The sequence below is a fragment of the Pleurodeles waltl genome, chromosome 12 (genome assembly GCF_031143425.1).
Source record: "Pleurodeles waltl isolate 20211129_DDA chromosome 12, aPleWal1.hap1.20221129, whole genome shotgun sequence".
NCBI classification, from domain to species: domain Eukaryota; kingdom Metazoa; phylum Chordata; class Amphibia; order Caudata; family Salamandridae; genus Pleurodeles; species Pleurodeles waltl.
Window position 1 is genome coordinate 93,986,039 of NC_090451.1, and position 17,942 is coordinate 94,003,980.

Consider the following 17,942-nt stretch of genomic DNA (forward strand, 5'->3'; position numbering starts at 1 on the left):
TCTCCATCAGGGAGAGCAGTCATCCATTCAACGATATAACAAGCCTTTTACAAGTAATATGTTAAACACTTAGTAGATCAAGAGTTTGGGGAAAAAAAAAAAAAAAGTCCTACGCAGAATGCTTGACTGTACAATCCATGACAGAAGAGATTCAATATTTTGGTGCCAACAGAGAAATACTGAACAAAATAATCTCATAGAGCCACATGGCTTCATTGTTGGAAGCCTGGCTATGATAATGCGCAAGGCCATGAAGCTCGTCTTTAAAACACAGCCCTCATCACTTGATGCATGTAAAGTGATGCAATGGTTTGCTTGAGATCATATTTATTGCTGGAGTTCACATGATGGGGGCCATGGACTCATCTAACACCACCTTTCTGTGTAGTACGTCACTAACTGTATCCTCTTCACGTTGATTGAGAAATCAAGCAGTATATTTTATTCCACAGAAAGTAAAACCGCAGGCACATACGATTTAGCCAGTTTTCTCTTAAAAACAATTAGGCATTTCCAGCTGGTGATTATGGGATACACTGAGACGGGGATTAAGCCTAATTAAAGGTAACAGTACAAATACAGCTAGCCGCCCATTCTAAGCGTCACAAACTAGCAATGCTCCTTATGGATGGTAATATCAAAGGAAGCATCACAAAGACCATAAAATTCAATTAACCTACAATCATATATGCTTCCATAAACTTGAGTTGAGACACCAAGTACAAGTGATGAACATGCTGATTTATGAAATATAGTTTTTTCTGTCTGGGGCAAATGAAGTAACAGGAGTCCAAACTCCAGTGCCAGTACCTGGCATCATGGGCTGGTATGACAAATTCCAGGAGCAAAACCAAACATGAAAATTTTTCGGACAGGCACAAAAATGTGGGACATGTAGTGTATATGAGAGGACGGGGGTAAAGTTAAGCTCACCGGGTGAAAAAAAGGTGACAGTGGATGTGAGAAGGAAACTGCCAAGGATGGGGAATGGGGGTGGTGTACAGTGCCACAAGGGAAGTACAGGCAGGAACAAGTAACAGCAGTGACCTATAGGAAGAGCAGGAAGTCAATTGCTAGGAAGCAAGACAATAACACTTTGTAGGTTGCGTAGGTAGAATAAGTGTGGGGGCCAAAAGAGACCCAACCAAGGAAGTGTTCCAATAGATAGTATGCCAATGTCTTTCTCCTTGTGCTGATCTGGCAGCTTCTTGGAGGTGGCTCTACCTCAACAAAGCTTGTAGTGGCATCACAGGCCACGCAAGGCAAGAGAGAAAATGTAATCTGTTCTCAGCTGCCAACACTCCTCTTTTTGACTACGCGCAGCAGTTCAGGATCAATAAACTCAATCAAAACCAGCTTTAAAGTTGTTTTATTTGCATTATCACAGGATAATGTATAATCACTGGTTTTTAAACAAAGGCCCAGTTTCACAATGTTTTTGCAAATCCTGGATGGTCTGACCGAAGGGGATAGGCCTATCTTAATTTTCCCGGATTACCAACAGCCTTGGAAACGGAAGAGTGGAAATACAGTTTAGTCTAGACAGGTGGCATTTAAGGTTTGCATTGTGTCTGCATTACCAGACAGATGCTAGTTTGTAGAAAGCAAAATTGCATTCTTCCTCTAGGAATCCAGAGCATAATGCTCACTCCGTAGTATGGCACAGGAAATCTGGTTTGGGATCAGGAACAATATATAATAAAACAAGAGCACAGGGAATTTTTAAACAGATGAAGGGAATTTGAATCAGCTTACCACTGCTCTTGTAATGATGTGTTAAACCAATCCAAGCTTAATTCAGGATCACTCATCAGAAAGCTTTTATGCCATGAAGTTCTAAAAAGTGTTACTAGTAGCAGTCTCTTCAATATGCACTCTTAGAAATGGTCTCTAATGTAAGCGTCAAATTTCAGTGAGTAGGGCCAACAATTAAAAAAAGATTAAGTCAATATCATCTGCTGAACTGCTTGAAGTACACTGAGAAAGGCATTCCAGTCAGAGGGGGCAGGGGCACAATTTACGGTATACTTGTTTAAATAAATAACAAAAAAAAAAAACACAATCCTCAATGAAGTACAAGAAGTACCTTACTGATAGATTATAACTGTATAATGGAATACATGGCGAAATCCTAGAATAGTGACTGGAGAAGTTTGTGACAAACGATGCCTTATAAAGTTTTAAAGTACAAGCACACTTCCTTTTAATTATTTTCTGCCATATCTTTATGTGCATGCAATAGGCAACCACTCAGTAATTAGTGAAAGCAATGTGTCAAGATTTATGCATCCTGTTTAGCTTATATTTGGGGGCCGACATTAAAGAGATTGACAAGAATAAAATATTGGCAATGTTTGTTTACATTTGTTCTACAGGCATTCCTTCTGCTGAAGGTAAGGTAATTTTTTTGTTTTAGAATCTTCAGGAATTATTGAGCAGCCAATGATGAGGATAAAAATAGTATAAAAATTATCCCTGGTATAAAACCAGAGGCACATGGTATAACACAAAACGTTGTGTGCAATTATGAATTGTTCAGCCATTGAAAGAGTGTTCAGTCTTCCAGGACAATGAAGTGTGCACAGCTAGAAAGCAAAAATGAAATCATGTATCTTATGCATGGAAAAAGTAATTGAAAAACCATAAAAATAGGAGACATGCTACAAGATGCCAAGTTACATGCACAAAATTAAATTAAATGGAAGCAAAGCAGATAGGTTGGTGCAGCTAGTCCCAGGGCAATGAAAGAAGTGTGGCTATCATAATTCAAACCTACTAGGAGTAATAGGTCCATATCCTACTGGCTAGGTAAGGTGCAAAAATCACCAAGTAGGCACTTAGTAACTCTGTGCTTTCAACTGCCTTAAGTTCCAGCAGAACACTGAAATACTAAGCATAGAGGGGCAGTTTAAACTGATATAACAGAGGAAGTCCTTAAAGTGTAACCAAGAATTTCTAGGGCAGCTTCGTGCTCCTCCTTCAGCAAAGGCTTCTAGGTTTAACTGGTCACAGATTCAATAGATCAGCTACTATAGTCCATTGCAACTGGAGATTTTGTTTGGTAATTGCTGCTTCTTAAGCTTTATCAGGCATTCCCCGTGACCTCTTAGGAGTGATCTGGCATATCCCCCAAACTCACATTAGATGGCACATGTATCTTGCACAAAGAAATGTGTGGACAAAAACACCCTCTATTAGGAGAGAATAAAAATTACATCACAGCAAAATAAACAATTGCACATGCAAACAAAAGTCAAAAACAATGTAAATATTGAACAGGGGACTTCATTAGAAAGTCAACTGACACTGTTCTGCAAATGACAGGTCATATACAGCATGAGGACTAGAAACCAAGAACGTGGAATCTGCTGAAGATCCTTTGTTAATTCCATCCCAAGGTAAGGAACTACGAGTACACGGCCATATATCATAGGCCAACATCTTTGCTAGATCTTTTCCTTAAGTGTGTGACCAATTCAAAGGGCTTATACTCTGAAAATCCTAAAAAGTGGTGAAAACTACAGATGCAAACACCATCTTATACATGAACTACTGCAAAATAGTACTAGGCTAAGGTAAGCTACATTATTTACGGATACAGCAAGTAAGCTTTATTTTTATCATAAGACCATTTCTCTCAGGCATTAATCCACTATATTCTGCTCTTTCAAGCAGATACCCTTTAATTTCAAACTTGTTAGTTCAGACTGGTTTAGGGTGTAGTTAATAGCTAAATTATTATTGTTAATCCACAACAGATACTAGTATGTAAGACTTGAGCGAGTGAATAGCCCCTAAAGTACAGTCCCCATAAAATTTAAGCAGCACAGAAGGCAGTAGATATGGGCATCACATTTTTCATGACCGCATTAGGTATGCTATAGTTATGCAGAAGTGTTCAATGAGAATCTGCTTTATACTTGTTCTTTTCAATTTTATGAAACTAAATAGAATGGACAGAGTTCCCGTGGGCACAATGGTAATTGCCTTAAGACCGCAAATTTCACCTCTGCAAAGCATGATGAAATTTCTGATAATTTGAAATTAGCAGAGTTTCTTGAAGCCTGAGGAGGCAGAACTGTGTCTAATGGGAAACTGTGATGGAGTAGTGTAAAAATCATTGTTGACCCAGAATACCAGAAGCAAGAACGCTTTTGAATATGGGTAAATGATCTGGAAGAGGCTCATGCGGATTTTACAAAGATCATGCATTTACCAACACCAGTACAGACATAAGCCCTAGGACATGGATATCTGACTGCCTTCAACTTCAAAATTAGATTGCAACCTCAAGTGAAACAGGAGTTTGTCCATTCATTGACTTAAAAAAAAAAAAAAAAAAAAAAAAACAACACACGAACAAGCTGGTCAATTGTAGTTAACTGAAGTAGGTTATGATCAGTGGAAGTTAAAGGAAGAAATCCTTTCTAGAGAAGAGGCTAAATGAACTATGCACAAGAGATAAGTGCCAGGTCATACCCACATGCACAACTCCTAGTTGTTTTACAAACTTTCCTAAGAATGAGAAAATTTAAGGCTTAAAAGTACACTTTCAATGTGCAAAGGCTCCGGGGACAGAACCAATCAACCTATTCAAATTCCAAGCCAAAACTCAACTGAAGGCTGTCTCAAAGTATACTCACACCTGACTGTTACTACTTTGTTTCATTGCCCCCCCGCCCGTAACTATTTGTGAAGAAGCAGTTGCAAACAGTTTGGAAATCATATCCATGCCTACTATCTGCTATTTAATTTTTAGTTGTTAGTATTGTGTAAGAGAAACTGATAGTGGAATAGCAGCCTGAAGTACCCCACGGGCCTAACACACTATATAAATCCGATAAATAAAATAAATAAAATAAAAATACCTGCAACTTTGTCCCGTATAAGCTTTGCAGATTCAACTTCACCAATACTGCTAAAGAGACTACGCAATTCATCCTGAGTCATATTCTGAGGGAGGTAGTTAACAATCAGATTTGTTCTACCCATATCATCCATGCAATCTTCAGCCATGTGATCCTCATAACCGTTAGACATTTTATAATGTACCTGAAAAGATAAAGGTCTCCATTAAGGTTCATTTTATTATGTATGCCAAAAATAAAAACTGTTTCCCAAGTCACATGAAGATACAGCCTTGTAATCCAACCGCAATCACTAGTAACAATGTCTTCGGTAACTGGTTACATTTTCTAATTTTTGCAATAACAGTTTACATATTTCATTGCTATTATAGCTCTTTTGGGTAGTAAAAGGCAGGTATTTCCTTAAAGCTAAGCATCTTAATGCTCTTAACACTGATCTGTGGTGTGAGCAGACAATTCAAATAACTAAATAAGCATGGCAAAATAAAAAAACTTCTGAAAATTGAGTGCTACAGATGTTGAACCCATAATGCATGTAATTTTAATGCAGAAGCAATACCAAAACAGTTTAGAAAGCGCAATAGACAGTGGCTTAGAAGATGTACCTTTGACGTTTCTTTTATAATAATGTGCTTCTCTGATTCAATATAGTAGATTAGCAAACTGATTGAATCAATTTAGTAAGAGACTGAGATTTTTATAGAAAAAAACATTAATGCTTTTATGCAAAAAGGTAATGCACATGAAAATCACCATTTCATTAAAAACTCACAAAGATGGTGACTATACGTAGGACCCAAAAAGTGAAAAAGAAGCTCTACACGATAAAGTATTTCATTTTCTACTCCTAGATTTTTCAGCAAACTTAATTCAATACAGGGTAAAGTATGATAAAAGGCAAACGTTAAAAAGAAAACGTTTGACTAAATATGAGATCTGGTAATCAGAACACCATACACTGTAAAGATAAAGTTTGCCATTAACTTGCAGTAATTCTTCAGCAATTGCCAGACCCATCTGACATTGCTTATTAAAGAGCCATAGTATGCTATTAACAAACTGACAGTATCCGTCTGACTCTGGCAAGGCAGAGAATGGTGCGGATTCTCCTGGAGTGCTGCATACATGCAGAGTTTGTCAATGCTCTCCCATCCTATTAATAGTTCAATGTAGATGACCAGTGAGGAAATGCGAGTTTCACTCGAATTACAGTGGTTCCAAAGTTAGTATTTTCACTGCAGTGAGTAATCATCAATGCCTAATGATGCTTGAGCATCCAGCCTCAACTGACCAGATATTATGTCTTCATGCCTTCCAGTTTGCAATTCTGAGTTTAACAAACCACTTCATGACAGCTTGGTCGATTTTAGGTTCATATTTGAAGTACTGTTTCAATCTTTGCGAGGGATTCTAAAAATATTACCAGTTGCCTAATGGAAATACAGAGTTATAAAGTTAGAATGGTGGCAGAAATCAGACAGAGACCCAAGCAGTTAGATTACATAGAGAATCCACTGATTGTTGTTCACTGGGCACCACGTTTTGGCACCATCTCAGGACACAATATGTTATTTAGCCTGTGAGCATCCGTTTATGGCATGTGGTGCTGTTGATTCACATGCTGTGCATACTCCTACCATCTACTGTTGGGTCCAGAGTGGTGCAATTTGTTTTTCTTCCAAGAAGTGTTTCAAGTCACTTCTCCTCTCGGTGATATTGCACATGGGCATCAACTCCTTTGTTACATTGTTTTCCCGCAGGCAGGTGAGAAAGGAGTAGAAAAAGAGATGTCCATGCAACGTGTAAATACATTAGTACAAATATATAAAACTATAGTGTAACTGTAATGGCCACAGGCGTCCGGGTAAGAGGACAGACCCATGTGAATCTACTGCACTACACTCTACAAACAGATGCTTACAGGGTAAATAACAATCCGCACAACCTACACTGGCTTGTTGGTGAGCTAAAACATCCATCCAGTAGTGTTTTGTGAAGGTGTTTGGCCATGTAGCTGCCTTACAATTGTCAGCTATGGAAACGTTTCCAAGAGAGGCCATGAAAGCTCCCTTTTTTCCTAGTAGCGTGTGCTCTGGGAGCAACAGGTAACGATCTTTTGGTCCCAGCAAAGGAAGTCTGTATGAATTTCACTCACCATCTGGCTATGCCTGATTTGGATATTGGGTTGCCTTTGTGAGGTAGGGACAAAAACTACAAAGAGGTGATTGGCCTTCCTAAACTCTTTAGTTCTGTCTATATAGAACATGAGTGCTCTTTTGACATTTAGTGTGTGAGCCGAGTCAGGATGTGGAAAGAAAACTGGTAACTCAACAGACAGATTTAGGTGAAATTGAGAAATTATCTGAGGCAAACATTTTCTGATTGTTCAGAAGAACTACTTTATTCTTATGAATCTGGAAGAAGGGTTCTTTTAAGGTTAGTGCCTGGAGCTCACCAACATATCTGAGTGAAGCGAGAGCGATTAGTAAAGTGACTGTCCATGAAAGAAATTGAAGGGGACTCTAATAGTGGACCCATGAGCCTTGTGAGTACAATTTTAAGGTTTCAGGATGGGGCTGGGTGTACCCTGGGTGAAATGACACATGTGGTTCCTTCCATTAAAGCCTTTTAGATGAGAATTCTGACTTAAGAAATATGTCGTCTGTTTTGGAGATATGCAGCTATAGCTGAGAGATTAGCGAGATGAAGGCGAATGGAAGTGTAGGCAATATTTGCTTCCTGCAAGTGAAACAGATAAGACAATTTTGTGTACCGTGGCTTTTATATTAACCCCTTTGCAGTTAGTGACAGAAATGGGTGTGAAGCCAATGCTGGATCCCAGAAAGCTAAACATTTCTGAAAAGTAGACAAAATTCTGAATTCATCAAGGGGTAATTTGTGTAGATCCTACAAGGGTTTCCTACAGAAAATAACAGCTGAAATAAAAAAAATATTGAAATTGAGATTAAAAAATAAAAATAAATAGCCATTTTTCTCCACGTTTTCCTGCGATGTCAGATTTTTTAAAGCAATATACTGTTACGTCTGCTGGACTCTTCTGTTCGCGGGATATATAGGGCTTATAGGTTCCTCAAGACCCTAGGTACCCAGAACCAATAAATGAGCTGCATATTGCAATGGGTTTTCATTCTATATCGGGTATACAGCAATTCATTTACTGAAATATAAAGAGTGAAAAATAGTTATCAAGAAAACCTTTGTATTTCCAAAATGGGCACAAGAGACGGCGTTGAGAAGCAGTGGTTATTTGCACATCTCTGAATTCCGGGGTGACCATACTAGCATGTGAATTACAGGGCATTTTTTGTTACATTTGGAAGGAAAAAATGTACAGAAAGACAAGGGTCAGTAACACTTCTTTTGCTATGCTGTGGTCCCAAGTCTCCCAATAAAAATGGGACCTCACTTGCGTGGGTAGGCCTAATGCTCGCGACAGGAAACACAACATGGACACAACATTTTTACATTGAAATCGGACATGTTTTTTGCAAAGTGCCTAGCTGTAGATTTTGGCCTCTAGATCAGCTGGCACCTAAGGAAACCTACGCATTTTTGCAAAGTAGACACCTAGGGGAATCCAAGATGAGGTGACTTGTGGGGCTCTCACCAGGTTCTGTTACCCAGAATCCTTTGCAAACCTCAAAACTTGGCCCAAAAAAATAAATAAAAAAAAAACACCTTTTCCTCATTTCGGTGACAGAAAGTTCTGGAATCTGAGAGAGGGCCACAGATTTCCTTCCACCCAGCGTTGCCCCAAGTCTCCCGATAGAAATGGTACCACACTTGTGTGGGTAGGCCTAGTGCCCGCGACAGGAATAGATCACACAACGGTCAATGTTGATCCTTACATGAGGGCAACTGTTGACCCTGGGGTGATCCATTCCTGATGCAGGGGTGGTAGGAATTTTGTGGTTACCAGCATATTCCTGTAGTTTGTGTGACAAATGCAAGAAAAAAAATAGTTTTTATTCAACATTTCAGATTTGCAGGGTATTCTGGGTAAGAAAACTTTGGGGAATCCACACAAGTCACACTTCTGTGGACTCCCCCGGACGTTTAGTTTCCAGAAATATCTGGGTTTAATAGGTTTCCATATATGGGCGCCGAGCCCAGGACCAAAAACGTGTGTGCCTACCCTACAAAAAGTTTGTTTTCCAATAGATAATTTTGATATCTCAACAATACAATTTGGCCCATCTGCCGAGTCGGCTGACCACCCCCCCCCCCCCCCTCTTCCCCCCCTGTGAAATCTCTGGTGTCTAGTGGGGTTTCCAACTGTGCTGCGATCGAGGGCCAGGAAACTTGGTCAGGGAGGCAGAGTTTGAAGCTGTTTTCCCCAATCGAGCTTCCAATGGAGAAAAAAGTGACAACTTGCGGCATGCTGACGTCATAAACGGGCAGGTGGGGGTTAATGAGAGAGACACGGAAGAACTTCCGTGTCTCCTGGGGTATTTTTGGAAAATACAAAAAAAATCCCCCTCCCTGGTGTCGGCCACTGGTCGTGACCCGCACCAGGGAGGTAGTGTGGGCGTCGGCCAGTGGCAGAAGGCCGCACCCTAGGGCTTAATTTGTTTAGGTTGCAAGTTGCAAACAAAACACTTCAATTTTGCAGCATTACATGCTTTAGGAGTGGGCTTACAAGGTTCTTTGAGACTGTTTACACATTTTGCAGTCAAGCCGAACCTAACCTCAGGAGCCATATTGCACGATTGTGTGACTTACGGTCTGGATGCAGGATTTGTTCTTGATTCTGGGTGAGAAAGTACGGCCTGTTGGGGATATCCTCATGTAGCACTACTCAAAGATCCAGAAGCGTGGTGAACCAAGACTGGCGTGCCCAGGTGGGAGCCACAAGGATCACAGTGATCCTCTAAACCAGAAATGGAATATGAGCGAGAGGTGGAAAAGTGTAGAGAAATATCCCTGACCATCCCATCCATACAGCACTGCCCTTGGATAGTGGGTGTGGATACCTGGACGCAAAGTTTGACATTTTGTGTTTTCTGCTTTGGCGAAAAGGTCTATGTGAGGAGTCTCTCTGCCAACCCCCACTTTTTGAAGTATGACTGGTGTACTTTTGAGTGGAGTTCCCACTTGTGTACTTGCTGCTGCACCCTACGGAGCAGGTCTGCAAAGTAGTTATCTGTTCCCAAAAGATACTCCGGCAACAGGTGAATGTAGTGAAGAGCCCAATCCATATGGTCTGAGAAGGGTGGGATAGCTATGAAGACCAAGTCTCCTGCCCAAAAAGGTTGTTGATGTTCCACCACTGCAGAGAGCTGCAAGTTTGGTGGTCTAACATTAGATGTAGGGGACGCATGTGTAGTCTTGCATGGGGCACTATGGCAATGCAAGACACATAATGGTCCTTGTTGTGTAGGATTGGTTTTCCTGAACCTGAGGGAGAAGTGTTTGAAAACCTTGGGAGGAGAGCTGGATTGGTATACATTAGTCCTAACTCCACATTCAAAATTCCTCCTAGGTATGGTTGACCGTGTAGTGGCTGGAGATGTGATTTGGGAATGTTTAGAGGGAATCCCAATTTGTGAAGGAGATCCACGGTCATCTGACTGTGTTGTTGACACTGATGCAGTGTACTGGCTTTGTTAAGCCTGTCGTCCAGGTAAGGAAAGACATGGACGTTCCATCATTGCAGTTGTGCTGCAACTACTTTTAAACATTTTGTGAACATCCTAGGAGTGGTAGTGACCCAGAAGGGAAGGATTTTGAACTGATAGCTGCCTGCAATGACAAATCTTGATTACTTTCAGTGTGCGGGGTGAATTGGCATGTGAAAGTAGGTGTCCTTTAGATCTAGGCAGAGGGGGAGGTGTAGGTAGTCACTGTTTGGTAGCAGAGGAGGATCCATGTGTCAGTGCCTTTTCCTCTCCCTTTGTTATTGGAGCTCATGTAGGAGCCTCTAAGTTTGCCTCTACTGTAAGAAGTCTGTGGTGGTCTACTGTGTGACATGGAATCCTCTGTTGTGGAGGATTTGTAAGTCCCCCTGTATCCTGGATGACAAAAGGAACACCCTTTGCTTGGGAGACTGGAGGGCACCCATTACCATGGCGGTATCAGTGTACTTCAACTTTTCAAGAGTGCCATCCACATGTGGTCCAAGCAGGTGCTCGTTGTCAGAAGGCATATTCAGAACTGCCTTTTGGACCCCAGGCTTGAAGCTGGAACATCAAGCCACGCATGCTGTAAAGAAATGGCTCCCTGTTGCAGTTACCCCCCACTTTTTGCCTGATACTGATGCTGACTTGACTGAGAAGTGTGCTGGGACCCTGCTAACCAGGCCCCAGCACCAGTGTTCCTTCCCCTAAAATGTACCATTGTATCCACAATTGGCACACCCTGGCATTCAGATAAGTCCCTTGTAACTGGTACTTCTAGTACCAAGGGCCCTGATGCCAAGGAAGGTCTCTAAGGGCTGCAGCATGTCTTATGCCACCCTAGAGACCCCTCACTCAGCACAGACACACTGCTTACAAGCCTGTGTGTGCTAGTGAGAACAAAATGAGTAAGTCGACATGGCACTCCCCTCAGGGTGCCATGCCAGCCTCTCACTGCCTATGCAGTATAGGTAAGACACCCCTCTAGCAGGCCTTACAGCCCTAAGGCAGGGTGCACTATACCATAGGTGAGGGTACCAGTGCATGAGCACTGTGCCCCTACAGTGTCTAAACAAAACCTTAGACATTGTAAGTGCAGGGTAGCCATAAGAGTATATGGTCTGGGAGTTTGTCAAACACGAACTCCACAGCACCATAATGGCTACACTGAAAACTGGGAAGTTTGGTATCAAACTTCTCAGCACAATAAATGCACACTGATGCCAGTGTACATTTTATTGTAAAATACACCACAGAGGGCACCTTAGAGGTGCCCCCTGAAACTTAACCGACTATCTGTGTAGGCTGACTAGTTTTAGCAGCCTGCCACAAACCGAGACATGTTGCTGGCCCCATGGGGAGAGTGCCTTTGTCACTCTGAGGCCAGTAACAAAGCCTGCACTGGGTGGAGATGCTAACACCTCTCCCAGGCAGGAATTGTCACACCTGGCGGTGAGCCTCAAAGGCTCACCTCCTTTGTGCCAACCCAGCAGGACACTCCAGCTAGTGGAGTTGCCCGCCCCCTCCGGCCAGGCCCCACTTTTGGCGGCAAGGCCGGAGAAGATAATGAGAATAACAAGGAGGAGTCACTGGCCAGTCAGGACAGCCCCTAAGGTGTCCTGAGCTGAGGTGACTAACTTTTAGAAATCCTCCATCTTGCAGATGGAGGATTCCCCCAATAGGGTTAGGATTGTGACCCCCTCCCCTTGGGAGGAGGCACAAAGAGGGTGTACCCACCCTCAGGGCTAGTAGCCATTGGCTACTAACCCCCCAGACCTAAACACGCCCTTAAATTTAGTATTTAAGGGCTACCCTGAACCCTAGAAAATTAGATTCCTGCAACTACAAGAAGAAGGACTGCCCAGCTGAAAACCCCTGCAGCGGAAGACCAGAAGACGACAACTGCCTTGGCTCCAGAAACTCACCGGCCTGTCTCCTGCCTTCCAAAGATCCTGCTCCAGCGACGCCTTCCAAAGGGACCAGCGACCTCGACATCCTCTGAGGACTGCCCCTGCTTCGAAAAGACAAGAAACTCCCGAGGACAGCGGACCTGCTCCAAGAAAAGCTGCAACTTTGTTTCCAGCAACTTTAAAGAACCCTGCAAGCTCCCCGCAAGAAGCGTGAGACTTGCAACACTGCACCCGGCGACCCCGACTCGGCTGGTGGCGATCCAACCCCTCAGGAGGGACCCCAGGACTACTCGGATACTGTGAGTACCAAAACCTGTCCCCCCTGAGCCCCCACAGCGCCGCCTGCAGAGGGAATCCCGAGGCTTCCCCTGACCGCGACTCTTTGAACCTAAAGTCCCGACGCCTGGGAGAGACCCTGCACCCGCAGCCCCCAGGACCTGAAGGACCGAACTTTCACTGGAGAAGTGACCCCCAGGAGTCCCTCTCCCTTGCCCAAGTGGAGGTTTCCCCGAGGAACCCCCCCCTTGCCTGCCTGCAGCGCTGAAGAGATCCCGAGATCTCTCATAGACTAACATTGCGAACCCGACGCTTGTCTCTACACTGCACCCGGCCGCCCCCGCGCCGCTGAGGGTGAAATTTCTGTGTGGGCTTGTGTCCCCCCCGGTGCCCTACAAAACCCCCCTGGTCTGCCCTCCGAAGACGCGGGTACTTACCTGCAAGCAGACCGGAACCGGGGCACCCCCTTCTCTCCATTCTAGCCTATGCGTTTTGGGCACCACTTTGAACTCTGCACCTGACCGGCCCTGAGCTGCTGGTGTGGTGACTTTGGGGTTGCTCTGAACCCCCAACGGTGGGCTACCTTGGACCAAGAACTGAACCCTGTAAGTGTCTTACTTACCTGGTAAACCTAACAAAAACTTACCTCCCCCAGGAACTGTGAAAATTGCACTAAGTGTCCACTTTTGAAATAGCTATTTGTGAATAACTTGAAAAGTATACATGCAATTGAAATGATTCAAAGTTCCTAATGTACTTACCTGCAATACCTTTCAAACAAGATATTACATGTTAAATTTGAACCTGTGGTTCTTAAAATAAACTAAGAAAAGATATTTTTCTATAACAAAACCTATTGGCTGGATTTGTCTCTGAGTGTGTGTACCTCATTTATTGTCTATGTGTATGTACAACAAATGCTTAACACTACTCCTTGGATAAGCCTACTGCTCGACCACACTACCACAAAATAGAGCATTAGTATTATCTATTTTTACCACTATTTTACCTCTAAGGGGAACCCTTGGACTCAGTGCATGCTATTCCTTACTTTGAAATAGCACATACAGAGCCAACTTCCTACATTGGTGGATCAGCGGTGGGGTACAAGACTTTGCATTTGCTGGACTACTCAGCCAATACCTGATCACACGACAAATTCCAAAATTGTCATTAGAAATTGATTTTTGCAATTTGAAAAGTTTTCTAAATTCTTAAAAGTCCTGCTAGGGCCTTGTGTTGGATCCTGTTTAGCATTTCTTTTAGAGTTTAAAAAAGTTTGTAAAAGTTTGAATTAGATTCTAGAACCAGTTGTAGATTCTTAAAAAGTATTCCAACTTTTAGAAGCAAAATGTCTAGCACAGATGTGACTGTGGTGGAACTCGACACCACACCTTACCTCCATCTTAAGATAAGGGAGCTAAGGTCACTCTGTAAAATAAAGAAAATAACAATGGGCCCCAAACCTACCAAAATACAGCTCCAGGAGCTTTTGGCAGAGTTTGAAAAGGCCAACCCCTCTGAGGGTGGCAACTCAGAGGAAGAGGATAGTGACCAGGAGGAAAATTCCCCCCTACCAGTCCTATCTAGGGAGAACAGGGTCCCTCAAACCCTGACTCCAAAAATAATAGTCAGAGATGCTGGTTCCCTCACAGGAGAGACCAACACCTCTGAAATCACTGAGGATAACTCCAGTGAAGATGACCCCCTGTTAGCCAGGATGGTCAAAAGATTGGCTTTGGAAAAGCAGCTCCTAGCCATAGAAAGGGAAAGAAAAGAGATGGGCCTAGGTCCCATCGATGGTGGCAGCAACTTAAATAGGGTCAGAGATTCTCCTGACATCCTAAAAATCCCCAAAGGGATTGTAACAAAATATGAAGATGGTGATGACATCACCAAATGGTTCACAGCTTTTGAGAGGGCTTGTGTAACCAGAAAAGTAAACAGATCTCACTGGGGTGCTCTCCTTTGGGAAATGTTCACTGGAAAGTGTAGGGATAGACTCCTCACACTCTCTGGAAAAGATGCAGAATCTTATGACCTCATGAAGGGTACCCTGATTGAGGGCTTTGGATTCTCCACTGAGGAGTATAGAATTAGATTCAGGGGGGCTCAAAAATCCTCAAGCCAGACCTGGGTTGATTTTGTAGACTACTCAGTAAAAACACTAGATGGTTGGTTAACTGGAAATGAAGTGTGTGACTATGTTGGGCTTTATAATTTGTTTATGAAAGAACACATTTTAAGTAACTGCTTCAATGAAAAGTTGCATCAGTATCTGGTAGACCTAGGTCCAATTTCTCCCCAAGAATTGGGAAAGAAGGCAGACCACTGGGTCAAGACTAGGGTAACCAAAACTTCCACTGGGGGTGACCAAAAGAAAGGGGTTACAAAAACTCCCCAGGAGAAAGTGGGTGACACTAGAAACAAAGAAAAAGAGTCCTCTGTAGGCCCCCAAAAACCAGAACAGGTGGGTGGGCCCCAGGACACAACCCAAAACAAAGGTGGGTACCAGGGTAAGAACTGGGATGCCACTAAGGCATGGTGCCACAACTGTAAACAGTCTGGGCACCACACCAAGGACACTTCTTGTCCCAAAAACAAACCCCAGAACAAAACTCCAGGGGTAACCAGTGTAGCCATGGGAGATGACTCCTCAGATGAGGAGGTCTTCCTAGCCTTCAACTGGAAACAGGGCCCAACAGGTGAGTTGGAGATTCCAGAGGGAAGCAGAGACTTCCACCACCTACTGGTGAATGGAATCCCAACCACTGCCCTGAGAGACACTTGTGCCAGTCACACTATTGTGCATGACAGGCTGGTGCTCTCAAACCAGTACATCCCAGGTGAGACTGCCAGGGTAAGAGTTAGCCTAGACAGGGTCACTAAGAGGCCTGTGGCTTTAGTGCCCATAGAAGTGGGTGGCACTCTTAGCTGGAGAAGGGTAGTAGTCAGTGCAGACCTCCCCCTTGATTGTCTCCTTGGAAATGACTACCCAGAGGTTAGTCAGAGCTCAAGAGAGGAACTGGTCCAGTGCCAGTCCTCTCCCAAGGATTCTGGAAATCCTGCCTCTGCAGTAAATGCAAGCAGGCCCCAGAAGAAGAAGAAAAGAAAACAGAGTAGGAAGGGTGGACAACCTTTAGCCAAGGTTACAGCAAGCCAAGGAGATTCTGCTCCAGTAGGGGAGAACTCCAAAAATGGCCCTGATAAAGTCCAACCTGACCCACAAGAAGTCCTGGCTAGTCAGACAACTGTTAAACCTGAGTGGGTGGCTCCTCAGCTAACAGAAGAAAGAGTGGAAGAAGGGTGTTTACTACAAGATGTGGTAACCCCCCACTCCAATACAGCAGACAGGCAACCTGAACCCAAAGAAGCCTGTAACTTAGCCCCTTCCCTTTTAGGTGAAGAGCTAAAGGTGTGGTTCTGGGCACTGACAGCTGTCAGTGGCCTCTGCTGGGTGTTAGCCTTTATGGCTGCACTATCCTTAGCATGGTGGTCTGACCCCATGCCAAATAGCAAGTTAGGCCCCCTGACCCTATTGGTCATGGTGGGGTTACTCCAGCTCTGGGTAACCTCTCTGGGTAAGCTAGGGGTGACCCTGGCCAAGATAAGGTTAGCAGAGGTGGACACCTCTAAGACCAAAATAGAAAGAATGGGTGGAGACATTGAAGAGGCAGACAAGAGGCAATTCAGACTAGGTCCTATTACTGTGGAAGTGGGTCAGTTCCCCAAAGGGAATGACCTGAACAGAAGGATGTAAGGCAGAGTAGGCCCTGCAACTAACCAGCCTATTTCTCCTACTCTTCCTCGCCTGACAGACTAGGAAGACTCTCCCAGCTTGGGCTGAGTCTCCTGGCCTGTGGGCTGGGGGGGGCTTGTATAAAGAAATGGCTCCCTGTTGCAGTTACCCCCCACTTTTTGCCTGATACTGATGCTGACTTGACTGAGAAGTGTGCTGGGACCCTGCTAACCAGGCCCCAGCACCAGTGTTCCTTCCCCTAAAATGTACCATTGTATCCACAATTGGCACACCCTGGCATTCAGATAAGTCCCTTGTAACTGGTACTTCTAGTACCAAGGGCCCTGATGCCAAGGAAGGTCTCTAAGGGCTGCAGCATGTCTTATGCCACCCTAGAGACCCCTCACTCAGCACAGACACACTGCTTACAAGCCTGTGTGTGCTAGTGAGAACAAAATGAGTAAGTCGACATGGCACTCCCCTCAGGGTGCCATGCCAGCCTCTCACTGCCTATGCAGTATAGGTAAGACACCCCTCTAGCAGGCCTTACAGCCCTAAGGCAGGGTGCACTATACCATAGGTGAGGGTACCAGTGCATGAGCACTGTGCCCCTACAGTGTCTAAACAAAACCTTAGACATTGTAAGTGCAGGGTAGCCATAAGAGTATATGGTCTGGGAGTTTGTCAAACACAAACTCCACAGCACCATAATGGCTACACTGAAAACTGGGAAGTTTGGTATCAAACTTCTCAGCACAATAAATGCACACTGATGCCAGTGTACATTTTATTGTAAAATACACCACAGAGGGCACCTTAGAGGTGCCCCCTGAAACTTAACCGACTATCTGTGTAGGCTGACTAGTTTTAGCAGCCTGCCACAAACCGAGACATGTTGCTGGCCCCATGGGGAGAGTGCCTTTGTCACTCTGAGGCCAGTAACAAAGCCTGCACTGGGTGGAGATGCTAACACCTCTCCCAGGCAGGAATTGTCACACCTGGCGGTGAGCCTCAAAGGCTCACCTCCTTTGTGCCAACCCAGCAGGACACTCCAGCTAGTGGAGTTGCCCGCCCCCTCCGGCCAGGCCCCACTTTTGGCGGCAAGGCCGGAGAAGATAATGAGAATAACAAGGAGGAGTCACTGGCCAGTCAGGACAGCCCCTAAGGTGTCCTGAGCTGAGGTGACTCTAACTTTTAGAAATCCTCCATCTTGCAGATGGAGGATTCCCCCAATAGGGTTAGGATTGTGACCCCCTCCCCTTGGGAGGAGGCACAAAGAGGGAGTACCCACCCTCAGGGCTAGTAGCCATTGGCTACTAACCCCCCAGACCTAAACACGCCCTTAAATTTAGTATTTAAGGGCTACCCTGAACCCTAGAAAATTAGATTCCTGCAACTACAAGAAGAAGGACTGCCCAGCTGAAAACCCCTGCAGCGGAAGACCAGAAGACGACAACTGCCTTGGCTCCAGAAACTCACCGGCCTGTCTCCTGCCTTCCAAAGATCCTGCTCC

At 44.2% G+C, this 17,942-nt stretch overlaps 1 protein-coding gene across 1 annotated transcript in view; it reads right to left on the bottom strand.

Annotated features, from left to right (window-relative positions):
* The window catches only part of ELAVL1 (ELAV like RNA binding protein 1), a 250,650-nt gene that overhangs the window by 195,051 nt on the left and 37,657 nt on the right, over window positions 1-17,942 (bottom strand). Inside the window, exon 3 of the mRNA XM_069216526.1 lies at window positions 4,869-5,052. Within this exon, the coding sequence (XP_069072627.1) occupies window positions 4,869-5,040 (172 nt within the window). The 5' untranslated portion in view covers window positions 5,041-5,052. The remainder of the gene's footprint in view (window positions 1-4,868; window positions 5,053-17,942) is intronic.